Raw genomic sequence first — 22,111 nt, 5'->3', positions numbered from 1 at the left:
TATTCACAGGAGTGCAAATATATTCATTCAAATGAATCTCCTAATTCTTCCTGTAGGTTTCACTGGATTGAATCAAGGTAAGACTGCACTAGAAGTGTAAAATTTTTCCTAATGTAAATGTCAATTTTTTCTTTATGTCATGTAGGATTTTGAATGTTCAATACTTACTTGTTGTTTCTCATCCATGAGAAAGGTACACAGGTTTTATCCAGCTGATTTAAAAACAAGTATTTTCAAAATTATTTTCCTGTTTGCTGTTTCTTTTGAGGAAAAAAAAAAATCTCTTTTGAAGTCTCATTCATATCAAACAAACACCACTTCTGATTTAAGAGCAACCATCTTTAATTCTCATAAATAACACTGTATTCATCGTGGGTTCACATGTGAAGCTTACTAATGCTTTTCTCTAAATGGATTTGCACATTTTGATCTTATCCCAGCAAAAATAAAGACTACTGATGCATTATGTTACCTGCATATTGTATTAATGTAGTTCTACTTATTAAAATGTCTAGGTGAGCCTGTACAGGTAGAGAAATAAATATTCCAATGAACTGTTTTTCTCTTTGGTATTAGACTAGAAGAACACGTAGAAACTAGACTAGAAACATAGAAACTAGACTAGAAACATGTACATGCCCATGTTTCAAAACACTGATGATACAGAACAGAAATTTTAAAGATAGAACTTTATAGTCATTAATTATATAAACAGCTTGGCAACAAAGGAGGTAGAAGACTGATTAAAAATTGATTCATTTTCCTTTACTGGACTGTGCTCCTCATCACACCTCATGAAATTATTATTTACCTGAAAGCAGCAAGTATTAGGCAGTTTTAATAAATAAAGAGGCCTAATGCTCCAGGTCAATATAAATCCTCAGTAACGCTAATGGCAAATCTTCCTTAGACTCCATTGGTTTCAAAAATTCACTAACAGGTCAAAATTTAGACTCAGGGTAGACATTCTCCCTTATAACCTTTTATAAATACCCATAAAATAAAACAGAAGCTTGAAGCAAAAAATAAGATGTCTTATAATTTGTAAAGTTGGTATACACTAATTATTGCAGATGAAAGTAATAAAATAGCCTGGTTCATTTTCATAAATAGGCAAATTCCCATAAACTCTGATAATCTTAGTCACAGAGAAAAAGAGAAAACTTTGTAATGTTTCTCAAGTAAAGAGGAGAAGGGAGGACATAATGTACAAAATCATGCCTGCTGCAAATACTAAATCAAAGTGATCTATGAAATAACATACACATTTAGATAGTCAGTCACGTTAATTTAAAAATATCCAATGATCTTGATACAGTAAAAATGCCTTTACTTTCAATAAAGAGAGTTAATATAGAGCTGTAATATTTTACAACTGGTAGGCACATGGCATAAATGTGTGCACTGCTGCACATACACAAGCCTTTAGGCAATGTACAGTAATTGGAGAGCAGAAAATGAATGTATGGAGTTTAGAATATGTACACTCTGAGCACCACAGCAAAACACCCATCAGATTAAAATTTACCACCTTACTTACAAACAAGGAACTGTCTTCAAAATACATTCACGTGGTCATAATGTATTGCCTTAATCTGGGGGAGTTAACAAAACCCTTGGCATTGCAGCACGAGGGATTTTTGGTGGTTACAAACCAAAGCTAGAGGCTGTACATAAATTTACACCAAGGAAGAACGTGAACAAATATATTTAAAGCTGTATTTTTTACTGCAGCATATAAAGTAAACATTATCATAACAGAAAACAGTTATTTTGAGGGAAAAGCACAGTTGCAGAAAAGAAACTTGTCAGAAAAATTATAGCCATGTGATCTGTTGTATTAGCAGCACATCATCATTTACAGGAATAAAGAAAATTGGATGTTCCAATAGCTTTGGGAAGCTTTGTTTCAATACCATACCAAAAAAGGACTCTTACAAGTGCAAAAAGTTGACCAGCTAATAAGAAGTTAACACTTCAGGTAAAGAAGACATTGCTTCATGACCATTATAAAAGTGAAAGGTAAAACCCTTCTCACTCAACGATCCTCCACACAAAGTGTTTCTTTTACCAATGTCTGACCTGCAGCTTCTCCGTGGGCCACAGCCCATTGCCCACCCGTGAAGAAGCTGAAACTTGATTTCTCCCCAGCAATTAACTCATGCAGCTTCTAGATTGGGAAGGAAACCAAATTAACAGCCCCATTCTTTGCATACATTGGCAACATTTAAAAAATTCTGCACACTTACAGACACAAGAGTCACCGGACAAGAGCCCAGTTACTCCAAAGTGTCTCTCAGAGCATTCCTCAATGCCCAAGAGCTCCTCCAGACCATTGTTTCGTGGCTCACATTACCTGAGCAATGGAACGTCCCCAGGAAGGTCAGTCTGGCCAGGCTGCAGCTTTCTAAGCACCAAAATAAAGGTTTTCTTCTCATCTCACTGGAACAGAGTGCCTTTTCTGGAGTTTCTCTGCAGAGCTGGTCTGGGAAATCACAAATCCTCTAGCCTCACACAGGGCTTGATCCCAAGGTCTAATTTGTGCCCTTCGGGAGGAACACTTTTACTGCTTGCACTGGGAAGAAATCCCAGTAAATTCTAAACTTGGGAAAGCGAGCTTAGACAAGAGCTTAGACACACTAGATCTGTGCAAATTTGTAAATTCAGAAGTAAATTACTTAGATTTAAGGAATTGGGTAGAATTTATTTAGGATCATAAAAATTCAATTATTTAGCACTTGCAATAGTTTCTGTTTCTAAATTAAACTACCAATTTATGGAATAAAAATACACATTTAATCTAAAATACCAGATAAAAGATACAAAAGAAGAACTACCCTTATATAACTTACTAGGAATTATGTATTTAATAATAAACCAGAAACTCAAAAGAATATTTCATTAGGTAATTTAATTTAGTGTGTTCAATTTGAAACTTAACTTATGATTTATTTTTATACTGCTTTTGCTTTTACATATGAAGTCACATATACAAACAGTTCTAGCATTAAAGGCAATACCATCTTAGAAAATTATTACATTTTATGGTTATTAGTCTTATATTTTAAATAGTTTATACACTATTGAACAGCAATTACAGTAGATAATAAAGAATTGTGCAATGTCTTAAAACTGTTTAACAACCTAAAATAATTTAAATTGTAAGGAAAAAAGAAGAATTCAAAGGTGTTGGAACATTTTGGTGGAAAAAAATGTGGACTTCCAAGTTCACAGGTGGGATTTTTCAATGAACATTGCTACTGAAAATTTTAAATTGGCTACTTTTACTCTGCCAGAACGTGCAGTCGTATTAGTCCTACGTGGATTCCTTTTTCTTTTTTTCTCTGCGATGAGATGGGCTTTGTCTTTGATGGGGGATCAGAAGGCAGGGCACTGTGTGTGTGCTGCCTCCCAGAGAGAGGAGGGCAGAGGGGCAGGAGCCAGGACACGTCACCCAAGGGACCCCAATCGCCCAGGACAACCCTCCCGCCTCCAACGGGCCGCAGGAGCTCCTGAGGGGAGACAAACACCTTCTGCAGCAGACTCTTGAAACAAAGCAGGATAAAGTCACTTAGTCCTGTATTTCTCAGGTACCACATGAATAGAAATGGGCATCCCCCTGGAGTTAGAGCTAGAGAAAATATGCCTTCCCTCTGGCATGGCAGGGGTGGGTGTTCCCCACTCCCACTCCCTGCTGCAGCCTCGGGTAGGGGGGGTCCGGGCACTCTCCAGAACCTGGCTGCTCATCTGCTCTTCCTTAGCAACTCTTTTTGCTTTTTAACACATAGATTAGCCCTTTGAGACCACACAACATGGGAAGCTCACGTCCCTTGAGCAGGTGACTCTGTAATCACAGCGGCAAGACGTTGCTTGCCACAGTTTTGATGTGATATTGTACTAAAACTTGCAATATCCGTACAGGTAAGTCCTTGCAATATCCATACAGGTAAGTTCTAATGCTATCAATGAAGAAAATAAGATCCATATATATATATGTTGTAAGATATAGCATTACTTTATGCCTGTAGCTATTAATATGCAGTGTCTATTAATAATGCTTAAAATTCACTATTCTTTCAGTTCGACTTTATATGATTTTTATTATAGTATATAAAAAGGTGCAAAGAAGTAATTAATGGGGAGAGCCTACCTACCTTTTTTTATGGAGGGCCTACTTCTAGCACTAACCTTCATGCTGCAAATCCTTGGCTTCACTGACATGATAACACTTCATTTTAACTCAAAGGGATGGCTCTACCTCAGAATGACTTCTGCTTTTATCCTGGACCGTCGCAGGCATGGCTCTGATATACCTCATGCTAGAGCAAATGAGGAGATTTCACCAGCTAAAGCTGGGTGAGGTCTGACAGCAACGTAAAGGCTGCAGAGGTAGGGAGAAGTCTCTGAAACACAGTTAGAAACAATGGCAGTACATTATTACTTCAATTAATCTCTACTCTGTGGTATTCTATTTCTTTAGTGAAATGCTGCAGGAAGGATGGGGGTGAAGTGAGGTAAGAATTTGTATCAAACCCTGGTGGGTTTCCTGATGTCCCCTTCATGCTGCTGTGTTCTTGCTGCCTTCACACGCTGCCCAGCAGCAAGGACCTCTCTCTGCTTGGTGGAACCAAGGCTCTACCCTTCCACTACAAGCAATATTCCCTCCAAGCCAAGCTGCTGTCAAGATTGGCCTTTCTTCCCCTTCCATCACCAGCATTATGTTTATTACATTGTCCTTCTGTGGTTTGGTATGGAAGGGATCAGCTCCACCAGTCAGCAGTGTGTGCACACAGTACAAGTGGGCAAAATTTGTCACGGTGACATCAAGCTGCTAACACAAACACATCTATTACCCTTTCTCTCTGGCTTGGTGAGACAGCTGCCCTCGAGGTATTGGCCTCTGAGCCTCCCTGATAAATCACTGGCATGTAGGAAACCTGGTTATCCCAACATAGCAGGGGCAGAGGACGCTATTCAGCTGCAGAAGGACATGGAAGAACAACATCCATGAGGCTTATAATGAAAGATTTTTGATATACTTAAGTAGTTAACAAAAATTTATTGCAAGAGATAGTTTGTCACTAGATTTACAGTTTCAGAGAACATAGTACAAAACATAGTGCATCAGCTTTGTCTAAACATTAAATAGGTGCAAATACACAAAGATAAAAAAACGAAAAAGTGAATACTTTACAACATAAGTTATAGAACTATAAATATATTTTATATACATTATACATATTCTAAGACATGATTTTCACATATATATATAGTTCATAATTAGTATCAGACTATTCAGTGCTTTAGTAATAGTGTAGGTCTCAATGTTTGTTGCATCGTTATACTTACAGTAAATGCTTCCCGAGGAGCAAGGAATTTTAACCAGTTTAAGAAACAGCAGTTTGGGTGAAGGCTTTTTTCTTTTTTTTCTTCTTTTTGTTTTTAATTTCGTGTCCTAGAAGAGCGGCTGCAGGGGGATGACGGCGGGGTGTGGGGCCAGCAGAGAGGGGAAGCCAGCGGGGTGCGGCAGCGGCGGGAAGGGCAGCGGCGCGGGCGGCAGCACGGCGGGCGGCAGCAGCGGCAGCGGCGGCGGTGCCACCAGCGCGGCCTGGCCCGCCGGGGACACGGCCAGCTGGGCCAAGGGCTGGGCCCTGGACAGGGCCGGCACCTGCGACAGGAACTGCTGGTGCGGCTGCAGCACCTTGAGCACCCCGGCGTGATGCTGCAGCACGGTGTGGTGGATGGTGGTCACCGAGCTGGAGCGCAGAGGGGGCGGTGGCAGCGGTGGCAGCGGCAGCGGAGAGCCCGGTGGGGCCAGGGCAAACTTCACCTTGGCCGACAGCACATTCTGTGGCACCATCTGCTGAGGATAGGCCTCTGAGGGGAGCTCCTTGAATTTCTCCGGGCTGTCGGGAGGGAAGAGCAGGGTCTGGTCGGGCAGGGGGAAGGGGGCTATCAGCTGCTCGGTGGTCAGGAAGGTGTGGGTGTTTAGGTGTGCTTCTTTGAATGGCAAGGGAGGGGGGCTGCTAAATATGCCGGGATTACACTGCAGCCATTCGCCGGCCACCTCGCCCATCTTCTCGTGCGGGAGAGACTCGGCCAGCTCATAATGGCAAAGATAGGATTTGGGGGGAGCTTGTTCCAGGTGTCTGTTGGGGACGGGAACTTTGTAACGAGCTTGGTTTTCGCGGCTGTTGACATTTTCCTTTTTCTTTCCCTCTTGGGGGACACCCTGTTTGACAGCAGCCGCTGGAGCACTGTGCTGGGGGGCAGCAGGAGCAGCAGCAGTTGTGACGGTGCCATCGGGAAGCGTGGCCGGTGTGCTCTCCATCACTGCACACGCCGTCGCTTTATCATCTTCCACCACCTGCGGGCCAGCACTTTCTAGAGGTGCCTTGCTCTCCTCCAGCTCCATGGTTTCATCCCTGTCTTTTGCATCGTCATCTCTGGGAGCTGCATTAGCTTCCTCTAGATTGTCTTGAGTTGGTAAGTCCCCCAGAATATTTAACGTAGAACTGGTGGAATTTTCTTTGGAAGATTCAGAGGTCTCACTTTTTGCATTCCTGTCAAGGAAAACATGATGGATCCTTGTCTTCCTTTTCCTGCGTTTCCCTTTTGCCTTGTGGTGGGCACCTAAAGCGTGTCCTTGCCTTAGGTATTCCTCTGCTGATAATGCCTGTCCACAGGAGCTCTCATCCGAGGAAGAGGAACAGGAATACGTGTGCTGCCTCCGCTTGCGGTGTGGCTTCTCGGGCTCTTCTGTCACAACACTGTAACCCCTCTTTGCGGGCTGGTTTTGGCTCGGCCCCTTCTCCTCACTGCACTGTCCCAAGCATTTATGCTCTGGGCTACAGCTTGGCCTCCTGACTTTGCAGCTGCAGCACATTTTGGAGTGCCTCAGGCTGTGCCTCCTGGAGCTCACCTGCTTGGCCTGCCTCCGGGAGCTCCCTTTGCTCTTCCTGTGTGCTCCCTTACAACCATGGTGATGATGGCCACTGCTTTTTGCACTCCAAAAGCCACACCAGCCTCTGTCCCAGTGTATGTGATCTGCTGCAGACACGACTCTCTTAGGACCATTCTCAATGCCGAATTTTGGCTGTGACTGCTGCACCTCACCTGCAGTTAACCAGATATTTCCTGCATCATGCCTGCACTTCTCTGCATTATTTTGGAGGAGCTGATATTTATTTTCATCTCTGTAAGTAACTTCTTTTTCAGTTCCTGGAGACATCTCCATTTCTGCTACTGCTGTGTCTCCACAGTGATGATAATGACAGTGACATAATTTTCTTCTTCTTTTCCGCTTTCTGCTTTTGTGAAGCCATTTCTCATGGCCTTCTTTGATCCAGACTTTGTTGTATTTCTCATCTATCACAGTGTTTTGTCGTAAGGGGTTATGAGATATGTGATACTTTTCTATTTTTCTAATCCTGAATGACTCATCCAAGGACACTTTGTTTTGATTTTTTGCAAGGTCACAATTTCTGAAGAGGGAAACATCACTTAACAGGGGTATTGTATAGTTGCACACATTTTTATTCACTTCTACTTCATAATCACCACACTCTGAAGTAGGTCTTTTTGTAACATCTGAGACTGACATGTGATCAGATTCAGTTTTATGGTGCAAATGAGGTATGTTTGGTTGATGCTTGGGCTTTTCTTGGCTTTCACTTGCTCTTGATGACTTAAAATCAAAATATAAAGGATTACAGCTATAAGAAATTGATGGGTCTGTACTTGTATAAATTAACATTTCTGATGGCCACTGAAGAACATTTGATCCATATTTGCTAAGAACAGGAACAAAGGGCTGACAAGGTCTCTTGTATACATCTGGTTTGCTCTTTGGGGCTCCACTACCTTCTTCAGACGGTGCTGGAGCTGCTGCATCAGCCCCCAGAGTTTTTATTTCAGTTTCAATTGCAGGTGGATCCCTGTTCCCACCACTAGAGTTTTCCTCTGCAGCATCCTGCAGAGAGGAACAATCCTCCACCAGTTCCTGCTCAGGAGCTCTGTTTGCCTGCAGCTCTGGGGAATGGGGCAGGACCTGGGCACTGTCTGCAGGCAGGGCCAGCCTTTGGTCCCCTAATTCAGCCACACTCACATCCACGCCGTGGCCATCCGTGTCTGAGGACACCAGCTGCTTCGAGTGGGGCATGGCAGGAGGCAAGGCTGGGCTCTCCAGCACCCTGCTCCCTTCACTGGACAGCTCCTTGGACTCCTGAGCTTCAGGAGCCTCTGCTGTGTCCGTGCATTTTTCCACCAGTGGGTGAGAACAGTTGTGTTTCTCCTCAGGGCACACAACTATTTCTGCAGCTGCCGAAGGAGACTGAAGGTTGCACGTTCCTGGGACAAACCTACTCCTTCTGCTAAATCCATGCTCCGTGGAGGCCTCCTCATTAAACTCATAGAAAACAGCAGCTGAAGACTCCAGTTTGACTGCTGCTTTCTTAGGAAAAGCAAAGGAGAACCCCACTCTGTGTCCTTGAGCTCCTTGAAGCTGATCTCCGCATTTGTTAGGGTCGGATTGGTGACCACCTGCATCTCCAGGGGAGGGAGAAATAACAGAAGCAACGTCCTTGCAGTTCTGTGCATCGTGCATCAGCGTGCAGCTGAAATCCTGGCTCTTGGCAGAATCCGTGGCAGCACTTTTGGGGACATCACTGCCATCATCTCGCACAGTCACTGTGGTGGACTTGAACATAGGGCCGCTTCCAGGAGCACTAGGAAGGAAAATAAAACTTTGAGTCGATACTGCTCAGAGAGCTGCTGACAGAAACATGGTATTGCATTGGTATTTAAGGGAGCTTTTTAAGGAAAGAAGAAGACTCTGCAGATATGTGCATTTAGACTACAAAAAAATGCCATCTTTTATAATAAAAATCAGTTGACTAGTAGTAAAAATTAGGTCGAGTAAATATTACGCTCCCAGCTCCTTCATGTGAAGTTATCAGCTGAAGGACTAACATTCCTACAAAGTAGTTAACTTTTCCTAGACACACTGGCTGGCCAAAGGAGAAACTATCTGTCTCCACAAAAATCATGCCTCTCCTCCCAGCAGACCACCACGGTTACAACACTATTACTACAGATTGCAGTTTTACATTCCTTCATGCTACAAAACACATTAAAACAGAGCGTGCTTCATAGAGCACTTCCCACGTAGTCATCATTCCAGAGACTGCTGCTCTGCCCACAGGCAATCCCCCAGCAGCTCCCATCCTATTTGTGTGCACAGACCCAACCATCACCATCTCAGCAATTTCTTTCATGGAGAAATAAAACTGGGGAGAGGATTTCAGCTGGCAGGAGAAAAGTAAGTGATTCATCCCTCTTGAGAAAAAAATTTATCACTGTCTACTTCTGTTCTTCATTTCATGTCCTCTTCCCATCTGTTCTATTTGACTTAATAGGAAGAAAAGAGAAGAGGAAAAATTGTTTAAGCTGACAATTTTCCAGGATCCACAAAAACTGCTCAGCACTAGGAGTAATGGACCTATGTTAAAACAATTTGTTTGTTTGTTTTAGCCAAATCACTCTGTGTTACAGTGCAGAGCAATATTCACTGATGAGTCACTGGTAAAACTTTCAAGAGTCATTTAGGACCCCAAGAAGTGCTGAGATGAAGAATAATGTCTTTACCCTACAGGTCTAGAAATTAAGGTAGAGGTTTTATGAGAAAGGGATTCCTCATGAGAATTCCTGCCTTGCCCACTTCTTTATAAATTTGAAATATATATTAAACCCACACACAAATCCTTTCTTTCACAGAATAAAATGGTGACTTCTACAAAACCAGCCTAGAAAATGCCAAAAAAATCCTACATGTCTGTTTATGTCACACCTCTAAGGATGCAAAGTGATAGTAAATACCAATTATGAAATAAATAAATTAGGCTCAGATAGAAATTCTCCTTCAGGAAAAAGCAAGAGGATATTTAAAAAAAAAATGCCAAATAATCCAGAAACAACAAAGGCTTGCAAAATCTGTGCTTCGGGAGCATGGGAAAAGGAAAACAGTAAGTTCCTCTTTCCTCTTTCTCATGTAATATGCAAAATTCAAGTTTTGGAGCATGTTTACAGGGAATGATACCTAATATACTCAAGTATATTGGTTGGACTTCTCTGTTAGTTCATGTTGGGGTGGGGGGAAGGCTGAATAAAGAGAAAACATTTGCACATGAGCATCTACATTTTTTCTTTCTTTTCTTCTCCAGAGATTACACTGTGACAGGTACATATATTTTCAGTGGCTTCTCAGTGTCAGAACTTTGTCATATTTTGAGAATTCAGTCACAACAAGCAAGCTCAACTCTAATTTCAACAGCCTGCCTAGACACAATACTAAAAATGTACGAGCAGCAAGGAGTCACTTTTGCAGAGGGAGGTAAACACTCTGCTGAGCAGGGGAAAAAGAAGCATTTACCTTTTAATATAAAAAATCTGTCTATTGAGATCTAAAGCTAGGTTTCTGGATGCTTTCCCAGGCGAGCGTTTTGAAAACTAAATCGCAGAGATCTGTTACATCCTAGAGAGACAGACTGTGTTCCTCACCTCATCAATGAAGTAGTGTCAGCCTGCAAATGCATGACCTAGTTCACTCAGCTTTCAACCAAAGTGCCTGGTTTTATGAAATATATATGAAACACATCTTTTTTTAAACTAAAAATATGTGTCATTTTAGCTCAGCTGAAAAAGCAGTGTTAAACATTCATTCCTGCACACAGTGTGAATCAAATACTGTGCACAGAATGCTTCCAAAACGCCCTAAAAACTCACGTGTGTGGCTACAGCCAGGGGTCTCCTGCATCCCACAGCATCAGCAAACAGTGGAGGGCTTATTTAAAAGTATTTTTTGCTGTTTGAGCAGCTATGGACTTACCAGGTTCTCTCTTTCCTTAGCTCAGCTAGCTTGTGCAAACGTTGAAGGGCTTTCTCCTGTTTTCTTTCATCTTTTCGTGACTTAGATGCTACATTTCGAGCAAACTCCCTCTGTTTCAGCTCCTTCAGCCTCTGCAAGAAACAGCCACATAAATGCACATAAAAACCCCTGGGATGAGAAACATTTTCATGGCTCTTACTTGCTGGTAAGTGCCCACAGCATGAATTATTCTGAACCTAACCATTCAACAAATTTCAGGATTTCAAGGGAATAACCAAAATACCTAGAGGTGCTAGAGACAGGTTAGCCAGGCTAGAGACAACCTAGCAAATTTTACTGTAGCTTTTGTCATGATGTAGACCAGCCTCAGTTGGATGAGGCAAAGTTCACCCAGAATTTTGTTCATGATTCCCCCCCAAAACATTCCCCACAAGTTTTTGAGATTCCAATAAAAAACGAGACCAACGCAGGTGCTTTTCTGCAAAGCCTCTCAAAAGCCTGCTGACCCCCCAGATGACAGTAAATGTGGAATTTTTCTGCCCAAGATGCTGGGCACGGCACTTGTCACTGCTGCTCTGTGGAAGCTCTTCAAGCTCTTCGCTTCTTCAGGGATCCTCAATCTCTTCCCTTCAGCTCACCACGGTCCCTCTGGCCCTGCCCTGCCATATTATCACCATGCCAACACCTGCAGAGCTCCTGTCCTGCCATCCCAGGCATTACCAGAGCTGTTAAAGGGTCCTGACCCAGCAGGGATCTCCAGGGGATGCAATGGACAGAGAAGTGTTGTGCTCTGAAATGGGGAGATTGTCCCTTGGAGGGAGCCTGTGTCTCCTGCTCTCACTGCTGTCTGACACAGCAGTTTGACAGATACCAGGGAGAAACCCAGGATCTCGTGGGATTTTATCTCCAGCTTGCTTCTTTGGAGGGAAATGGAAGTGCTCAGCTCTGATTCTCCACACAAAAAGGGAATCTCATTTTCTTTACATCACAGAAGGACAATATGCAGGGGCCTCCCTGTTCCTCATGTCAGCAAAATGTACTCCAGTAGGTCCCAACCCCACCTGGTCCTCAGTGTGCTCTGATTATGGATCACAGCCTGATGGCATCATCTCACAAAATCATCATCTCACAATTCTGGGAAGAACCCAGTAACTTGCCACCTCCTTTCAGTGTCCAGGGCTAATGACTGGCCATAAACAGTGGCCACAGAGATTTGTAGCAGCAAAAACTCTTACCTTCAAATTGTTTGAGGGGTATTAAAGAGCTTTTGTCACCACTGCTGGCACACATAATGGATACACAGAATACAGTTTGCAAAACACTGTCAGCAGCGTCCTCCTGCTTGCTCCTTCTCAACTCTTCATTTCACCCCTTTTGTGAATTTTTCTTTCCCCTATTCACAGAAAAACCCCTCACACATACCAGCTGGCTCTAGGGGACACATGGCTGAGTTTTAGGTGGTTCTGCAAGGGGCAGGCAGTTGGACTCCATGATCCTTATGGGGCCAACCCAGCTTGAGATATTCTAAGAGTCAGTCACATACTGAATTAGTCTTTGCCATTCTGGGTGATGGTAAGACTACTTGGGCAGTCCATTCAATGCCAAGAAATAAATATGGAGAAACATGCAGAGAAAACAAACTTGCAGAAAAATATGACTGCCACTCTCTATGTTCAAGTTTTGTATTCTTTTCCAAATGCCTGGATATCCTTGATAGATAGAGAAAAATAATCTGAAACAAAATCACATCTTCCACCATTTATATTTTCTAAATATCAACATTTTCTACTGATATTTTTTTTTTATTGTGCTAATACAGTGTAAGGTTATAAGTACACTCAAAACTAGATATATGATATCTGTTTTTCCCAGAAAAATAATACTTGAAGTGTGGAGCATCTTTGTTGAACACATCTTACCCTTGTGCTCCCCTGTTTTCCTAGACAGCATGATACTGACCCTGCCTCCCACCAGCCACTCATGAAACCTCAAGTACTCCATTTCATAGGCAACTTCTGAGTACTCAAAACACAAGGGAAGAGATGAAATTTGCTCCTTCCCCTTCTCACCTCCAGCCCTTGGCACTTAAAGAGAGGATTTAATTGCATTTTGCGGAGCTCAATATTTTTTCAGGGTTTTTTTCCCCCTCCAGTGCTAAAGAAAGAAGAAAGTGAGAAGTAAGGGAACAAAAGGAAGATAATAGGGTGCTGTCTCGCACAGTTAAAAAGGAGAAGCTGAGGTGTATACAAATCCATAATCACCTCCCAGCTGCAGTACTTTTCTGTAATTACTGGGATGATTATAATTACTGATTTGAGTCTGACCAGATTCTGAACCCTTTAGTCTTACTGCTAAGTTAGCAGCACTCCATGCCTGCTCTCAATTTTAAAGGAATTAAATTGTTCCCCTTGGATGGCTGCAAGTAGGTGTGGCACAAGTTTGGTGTGCTCAGCCTCTGCCTGATCTTCTCTTCTGGAGAACCCAGAGCTCCCCTTCTGCCACCCTCCCTTTCCTGCACAGAAAACTGGACTTGGGGCTTTGTTTCTTTTCTTCTCACAACTGGCATCTCAGTCTTTCATGGAGTGCTTTAACAATCTGCAAAGATTATACCATGGCAACTCCTGAGGCCTTCATTCTGCAAATTCATGCCTAAGTGGAATTCCTTCTAGTTCTAAACCACAAGACACACACCTGATGTTTCAAAAAAACAAAAAAGCTATTTCCTTTAAATAAAAGATTACCTAAATTAGTAACTGCATCCCCTCCATTTTTTCTTTTTTTTTTTTTGATATTGTAGCTATTTTCTGCTTTGGTTTTTCAGCCATGTGATGAACTATCATCACCTGCATCCCCTTACTGCACTCAGTCATGCTCAGGATTGCTGGCACTGCATTTATGCTGCCCTCAGTTGGGCAAAATCATTGGTTTCACTAGAATTATGCAAATGAAAATGAGATATTACCCAAGCATACCATTAGTCAATGCATTCTTAGCATCAGAGGGACCTCCCTAGAGTTGTTCAAAGTAAATAGCAGCAATAGAAAAACAAGTGTGACTTCTTCCTATAAACCATCTTTTCCTTATCATTTTTCTGCCTTTGCATGTGGCAGAGCAGTTCACTGATGCTAACTTCAATAGCAGTTTAATGCCTGTTATGCTTGGATTTTTCCATGGATCAGTAGGCCAATAATTAGCAGCCAGGGATACTGTATTGAATTCCCTCCTGCATTTCCCCCTGCTTACAAAGCAGCTCAAAAACGTGTGTGACCCAGCCAGCAGAGTTCAACCAGCAGTGCACAATGAATAATTAAATGACATTTCTCCAGGAGACCTAAATGCCTTCATCATTATCCTGATACTCTGCATTGCCACGTTGGAGGTGCAGAGCACGGAGCCCTCGGCTTGCAAATGACTTTGCCCAGCCTGAAGGGATGGGAAGCCTGACCCTGATTCTCCAGCCTTGAAATGGTGATCCTGCAGCTGGGCCGCTTTCCCTGGGGCAGCAGCTGGATTATTTTAACAAATCTAACAGTGACACAGGGCCTGAAGTAGAAATAGTCCAGCTATTTCTAACAGGCTCAGCCAGGTATCTTAGCGTCGTGCTGCGATGAGGCTCCTCAGCCCTGATGGAAAGCAAGAATTTTACAGAATCCTGTGTAGCTATGCATGGGTGAAACTCGCCATGAGGTGGCCACAGGAGCTCCAAATGCAGGTGTGGCTGCACCTGTCAAGGAGGACAAGTGTAAGAAACATCAAGGGAATCCTAAGAGGATTTCCAACAGGACCCCGTTCCTGGTCCCTTCATGTCACCCTTGTCTTCCCCATCCACCCCATTAGACAGTTCATTTCAGCACACTGCTTTTCAAAAAAGCTCCCCAATGCTGGATTTCCTAATGCTGGATTTCCTAATTATGAGTTTTCTAATTCTCCTCTGCATTTTGGAATAGAGAAGCCACAAGCCCAGATTCTGCTGCCAAAGCCAGGTGCCTGAAAATCCCCCCCAGATCAAATCCTCTAAAAACCAAAGACACATTATGGGATTAAATGCACTTTTTATATGATTATTACAAGCCTTTTGCCACCCTGAAAAATGGCTGTTGGCTTTTTTTTTTAATTTAATCTCAAGATTTAAACTCTTGTAGCAATAACTCTTTAAACTAATAGACCTCCAAAACACAGAGAAAGGCATTTTTATATTAACAAATAGACATATTTATATATGTAGACATATAAATACCATGTTTATATTAACAAATAGACCCAGGACAACAAGAGCACATAAAGGCTGAATAGTGAAACCCAATGTATGTGAATATTAGGGCATTAAGGTGATAAAATGAAGGGCAGAAAAAAACCCCACCCTCAAATAATTTCCTAATTTTGAACATAAAACTTAATTTTGTCAGAACTGACTCTGAAGAAAAGCAGTGAGACTTTTAACAAAAGTTCATGAGACTGAAGGGGAAGTCACAGCAAGCATCAGGATTGATACAGGCTCTCTCTGTGGTGCTAATATCTCAGACAAAAAACAGCCATCCCAGCAGCACAGAGGCACCATCTAAGGACTGCTTATTCAAACAGGCTCTCATAAACCACCCCTGCAAAGCTTACCCAGGAACAACTTTAACGGGGTTAAGAACCAATGGGAACAGTTTTTATAATAGCAGGAGTCAGAAAGATGCCTGTCAGGGGATTTTAGGGCAGTGCAGTTCAGATATTATTATGCTAATTCACTTTTGACCTTAGATTAACAATTAAATTATGTGGACTTTTACAATGCTGAAAATATGTAGCCATAAATTCATTTTCTGATCAATGGAAGTATAAAATTACAGAATTTAACAGCCATGACATCAAATTTTGATGCTTTACTGCCTTCTCACTTTATCAGGAAAAATGACTGTATCCCCAGTAGTCACTAAATTATTATTTTATGTGATTTTAGCTTTTAAAAATAACTCATCAAAATAAAAGGCCAAGCCCACTCCTTCTCCACCTGCCCAGCCAGCAACAGGCTGGGATAACAGAGACATGGGATATTCAGTGCTGCATGTGCATCCCAAGTCCAGCAGGAGCTTCCCCAGGCCCTGTCCTTTCTATAACTCCAAAAAGGAGCTGAACTCCAGTGCAGCTCCTTCCTGCCCTTCAAAAATTTCCTAATTACCTAAACATGGGTTGGGAGTTCAGCAGTGTGGTGGAAGTGAGACAAAATTGGCATTTGGATTTATTTAAAAAAAAAAAACTCTTCCCTCTCAATCCGTACATGATACAAAATCTATAATAAATAAAGCTAATTTTTTGCCTGTGTTCAATTTGTTGTTTTTTTAAAACCTCTATGATATGCAGTGAGTATTAATGAGAGTGTTTCTTAGCTTCCAAAGATGATTCTAGAAGCTGTGCATATTTCCCCTGTCTCAGTGCTGCAGGCAGGAACCCCCTGCTAGCAGAGATGGGATGCTGCTGCTTCCTGTGAATTATGGTGTGGCAGACAGAGTGACAAGAACTCATCAGATAAACACTTGTCACACCAAACCAGATTAGTGTCTCTCACAAAGAGGATCGAGCTTAATCAATTATAAATAATAACTGACTAGAACGCAGCTCATGTAACACCTGTAAGCGCTCAAATGGGGAATGAAATATGCCATTTAAAGCAGAAAACATTGCTTACTAAGATGTAAAATGCACATCTTTTCCTTGCCCTCAGTGGTTTGTGAGAGCAGATATATATATTTTTTTTATATATATATATTTATATATGAGAGCATATGTGAGAGTAAATTATAAATGTAATATAATATAAATTATAAATTATAAATAATAATAATAATAATAATAATAATAATAATAATAATAATAATAATAATAATAATAATAATAAATATAAATATTTTACTCTTCTGCAGCTGGAGACCCCTTCACACAGCACAACAGGGCAGCATCTCCTTCCTTGTGCCCTGGTGTTCAATTCTACATACTTTTCACAGCAATATATTTCATATTATCATTATTATTATTATTACTATTACTATTATTATAAATAAATTCTCCTTTTGTAAAGATTAGAGGAAAAAATTAAAGCTCCTAGAAAACAATACTATAATACCCAAAGAATTTACCCTGCTAGTGCTGCAGACCTTCCCTACACAAGGCACGTTATTTCCACAGAAAGGAGAAATTAAAAAGAAGAAGTGAGCTAAGGAAGACATTAATAGGCTTTCTCCCTTCTTTTTCATGCTGCCACCATGGAATTAATTGCTGTGATGGGTTCCTGAAAGAGACAGGGAACAAGGGGGTGTTTTTAACAGCTCTCTATGGGGAGCTGCTGACAACAGTAAGGGAAAGCTTCCTGCCAGGGGAGGTGGCACCAGGAGATGCCACCACGAGGGGCTGGGGCATCTCCAGCCCTGCAGAAATTCCAGAGTTGACCATGGAAAGCCCCATTGACCTGACCTCGTCTCCACTCCTTCCAAACACCATTTGGAGGATTTCTGTGCAGGAGCCACCTCCTCACATTGTCAGTGTATGGATCACACTGGCCACTCACTTTGCATCTAAGAGGCCTTTAAAAAATAAAATTAATCTGTTGCTTGCTTAGTAATGACTTTCAGTTTGTTCCAAGTTTGGAGCTGCTTCTGCCTGCCCCTGCCTATGGCTGTTTGCATCTCAGGTTGAGCTGCAAAATTTGGAACTTTTCCTAAATACCAAGAAGCCCACAACTTTGCAACAGAGGCACATTGTAAATGATGAGATGATAAGCCCTCCAGATGACAACAAATAACATACAGGCTGTGAATAATCCTTTTCCCCTCGTATTTCTACCACAGATTGCAGCCATTCCCTCCTGATGGTCTTTTAATATTAGAAGAAATCTAACACACTCATGGTTATATGCAGGATTTAAAAACAGCAAGTCCTTGGAGCCCATAATATTCCTGAAAAGGTCGATTTAGTAGATGTGAAACTGCTCTTTTTCTAGCAAAAATATGTCATGAGCATCATCCCAGACTGGGAAGGAAGTGGGGATGAATTCAGAGGGAAGGAAGGTTGGTATTGCTTTACTCATCCATCATGGGCCTGATGAGAAAATGAGATTCCTCATGACTCACAAGATTTTTCACTGACTTGAAATGAATTGATGTGATGCAAATCTTATCAAACTACTCTAAGTTGCTCATGAGCACACTTGTAGGATACACAGTAGTACACTTTGTTGTGCAGTCTGCAAAAGAGAACTGTTGAGACAGCTCTTCCATTTAAAACCTACCAATATATAAAAAATACAGGTATTATGTTATACAACTGAAAACTCATATTGATCCTTTCTAATTTACTAATATAAAGACTGAAATTAATTTTTCATGAAACACAATTAGTTTTTGAGACTACACACTTGTGTTGAAGCATCTTGTAGGGCGTCTCAAGTTAGATTTTCCTACCTAACTTTACGGGGGAAAAAAATAAATTACTGTTGAGCTTAAAATGAAAAGCAAAACCTAATGAAAACATTACTGCTTCAGAATTATGAGGAAAATCAGAACATTAAATATTTTTCACAGTTGCACCTGTAAGATACATGAAAGCTAGTTATCCTTGATGAATATCTCACTAATTACCCTTGATTGTGTAACTGCAAAAGATGTACAAGGGAGCAATAGAAGGGAAAAGAAATTTCTTAGCTCATTTTCTTTTCTTTCTCAAATTATCTGCCAGAAACAAACACATACTTCGTTATGGGATGATTAATGCTCTTCCCAGCACAAGAAGCCTCCCTTGGTTTGACACCCTTCTGGTGCCTGTGCATTTCTGCTCCTCTCCAGCATCTCCTGCTGCAGGATGCAGATAGCACTGTGACAAATAACAGGTTATGAAGCATAAATTAACACCTCTGTTGCCTTTGTTTTAAGATAACTGCGCTTTTCTCAAGTTGACTTAATGGCTGCAGTGTTGCCATTGTGCAAAAACATTGTTTGAAGCCTGCAGAACTGCTGAGCCTTGCACACTGAATATTTCACTGTGATAGCTCCTAACCACGTGTGTAACAACAGCCTGGGCTTACTGCAAGCTGCAGGGTATTTTTTTGTTAGCTTCAGCAGAAATCAGCTGAATATTCCATAAATATTAAGGACACACGAAGGAAACAACACAGAAGTACAGAATTAGCATCTCACCTATCAAAATAATTTTACCAGATAATGAAAAGAGCATGAAGCTGACACAGGCTTTCTACATCTGGAAACTGGTTACAGAGTCTGTAGTTTAAAAGTATTTATTTTAATAATTCTAGGCCTGATTATACTTCTTTTGAAGTCAATGGGCAAACTCCTGCTGAGCTCATGGGGAGAAGAGGTTTCAAATTCACCATGAAAGTTTCCAGCAACACTTAAGAAAGCTTCCTTATTCACAAAGATTAAATACAAGATTGGTACACATCATTTCTACAAGGGTCACTTCCCAGTTACCTCCCCTTCTCCTGCCATTTAGGATTCTAATTAAAAAAACCCAAAAAAACCAAACTAAAACCACATGCAATGTTGTAAATTCTGACAAGAAATGTTTATTCCTAGCACTGTTAGAGAAAAGGGCTGAACTCCAGCTCTCCCCAGGTGGCTGCAAGTGTGGGGTGCCCTGAGCAGCCACTGCTCCTCTTCCTCTTCAGCTCTGCAGAGACAAACCAGCATGGACCATTTCAGACATCAGGTGCCATTCCCTGGCCCCACCATCCCAATGATCTGGTAAAATGATCCACCACTATTCCTTTCACTCCAGCAGCAAAGTTTATGCATCCAGAATAAACTTTCTGAGCATTGCATATGCAATATTTTCTAATTTGACTTTACTGCAACCAAAGTATTGATTCAAGGAGCCACTGCTTCCTGATATTTTCAGGTGGGCACCAATCACTGAATGAGAAATAATGATTTGTGGGTTTTTTTTTTCTGGCCAGTTACAATTTTCTATGCATAAATACTGACAGCTCCACAACATTTCTTCTCAAGTCTATCCAGAGAGCTCTGAGCTAATGGAAAAAATCCCTGTCTGATCAGCATTCATATTCCATCAACCATTTCACAGGAGCAGCCACTTCTTCACCAAGAAGTCCTCTCAGAGGAAGGTCACCTCTACACCTCTTTGGAGAGGGAAAATTGGATTTCCCTTTAGAATGGCTCTGCAGTGGGATTAGGTTACAAAATGGATACTCCCATCAGCACACAAGATTGGATGGCTCAGCTGTTAAAGCTGCTTTTTGCTCATTTTGGAGACCACTCTGCTGTTTTCTGCATGAATAATGTACTTGGCACCTCGGAGTTCTTTGAGACCCCATCCAACAGCTCTTCACTGCAGTGCCCTCCAGCACCTTCCAGTGTCCACTGGCATTTATCAGCTTTGCTCTGTGCCCACTGTGTCTGCAGCACTGAAATTCTCCGTAGGATCCTGCTGCTATCCTGACTCTTACTCCATTCCTGGCTGCAGGAGGACACAATACCCTTTCTACAAGCAAATTAAAAATTGATAGCAGACATTTTCAGTCTGTGTTTTCTAGTTTCAGCCTCTTTGGTCGCTGGCATTTTAGGAAAGTCTGCCACAGAGACTGAAATGAACCCACCAAACCTTAAATCTTTCCAATCTCCACAATGTGCACAGTGACCAAAAAATGAGGGATTAATATTTACAGTTAGGTCTTCTAAAGGTTATTTCCCATAACCTTTGAAGGATACACTAATAACTGATGGGCTGAAGGAGACACATGAGTTCCCCCAAAGTGAGCTCTTTATTTTAGTTCTTTATGTCAGAGCTAAATCACAATCCCTTTCTCATACCAGTTTTATGCTGGATCACTGAGCCATTTGAAACCTCTGCTCACAAATTGCTCCTCAGCAGCAGGATCTGGTCCTTGCCACCATTATCCCAGGACCATGACAAGCTTCCTCAAAGAACATAAATCTGACCAATGGAAACTGAGACAAGAATGAGCCTTTGCTAATTTTGACACATCTCAGCCACAGCAAAGTGGCACAGACAAAATCTTAGTTATCCTTAAGCCGACCTGTAATGCTATACACACAGAGCCCTTGGAGGGAAACACCAGATTACAGAAGAAAGAATCTTAAATATAAAGGCTGCATCTTGCAAGGAAAGGCATGTCAGGATTTGATATATGTTTGCAGTTTCAGTGATGCAGATGAAGTGTGTTGCAAAGTAACTCTGTAAAAACACCACTGACATTACCATGAAAAAAAAATTAAAAAAAAAAGATGTTGGGCCAGCAAGTCTGTATTTATGTGTATCTTTTACTGCCCCAGTGCTTCTGCAGAGTGAAATGTTAGCAACTGCAGAGCAGGGATGTGTGCACCACCATGCTATGTTAATAAAGTGCTCCTTTAATTATCAGTAAAGCACAGCTTGGAGGCTGCTGTGGGAAACCAGGGCTGTAACAGACTGTGACAGAGACTCCCAAAAGGACCAGCACAAGTTCACAGCAGGGGCCTTGAATGTGGAAGGAATGGGATGGCAGCAGGGTCCCAGAGCTATAAACAACTCACTAATGCTACATTGCTGCTTGCTACAGGAAGGCAACTTTAAAACATGGATAAAAGTGATTTCAGGGATAAAAAGGAAATGAAGCCATGGTGAGGCCACATGCAGAGTGCTCTGTCCATCTCTGGGCTCCTCAGGCAAGACAGACATGGAGCTCCTGGGGCAGGTCCAGTGGAGGGTGACAGAGATGATGAAGGGACTGGAGCATCTCTCCTGAGCTAAGGCTGAGGGGGCTGGGACTGCTCAGCCTTTAGAGGAGGTGAGGAGGAGCCTCATATCCCTGTCTGCCAGTGCCTGCAGGGATGTGTGAGAGGATGGACCAGGCTCTGCTCCGCGGCGCCCAGCAACAGGACAAGAGGAGTGGGCACCCAGTGATGCACAGAGAGCTCCACCTGAACGTGAGGAAGAACTTCTGTCCTGTGCAGTGACCAAGCACTGAGCAGAATTCCCAGAGGGGCTGTGGAGTCTCCCTGACTGTAGATATTCCAGACCTGTGCCACATGGTCTGGGATGACCCTGCTTGCGCAAGGAGGTTGGACCAGATGGACCCACTGTGGTCCTTTCCAACTTCACCCAATCTGGGATTCTGGGAAAAAGCCTCCAGCATAAGTAAAAATTATTATATATAGCAAATTTGACTTTTTGGCAATTATCATGAAGCACTGGATAAATAGCAACTAAGTGGAG

The 22,111-nt window shown here is 42.1% G+C and overlaps 1 protein-coding gene across 1 annotated transcript in view; it reads right to left on the bottom strand.

Annotated features, from left to right (window-relative positions):
• Nucleotides 1-5,039: 5,039 nt before the first annotated feature.
• ZNF804A (zinc finger protein 804A) overlaps nt 5,040-22,111 on the bottom strand; it is a 144,743-nt gene continuing 127,671 nt past the window's right edge. The window contains exons 3-4 of the mRNA XM_054636400.2: nt 10,886-11,016; nt 5,040-8,726 (exon numbers count right to left, since the gene is read on the bottom strand). Coding sequence (XP_054492375.2) covers nt 5,456-8,726; nt 10,886-11,016 — 3,402 coding nt within the window. The 3' untranslated portion in view covers nt 5,040-5,455. The remainder of the gene's footprint in view (nt 8,727-10,885; nt 11,017-22,111) is intronic.

Source organism: Agelaius phoeniceus, chromosome 7 (genome assembly GCF_051311805.1).
Source record: "Agelaius phoeniceus isolate bAgePho1 chromosome 7, bAgePho1.hap1, whole genome shotgun sequence".
Classification (NCBI taxonomy): domain Eukaryota; kingdom Metazoa; phylum Chordata; class Aves; order Passeriformes; family Icteridae; genus Agelaius; species Agelaius phoeniceus.
This window is presented reverse-complemented; position numbering and strand designations above follow the sequence as displayed.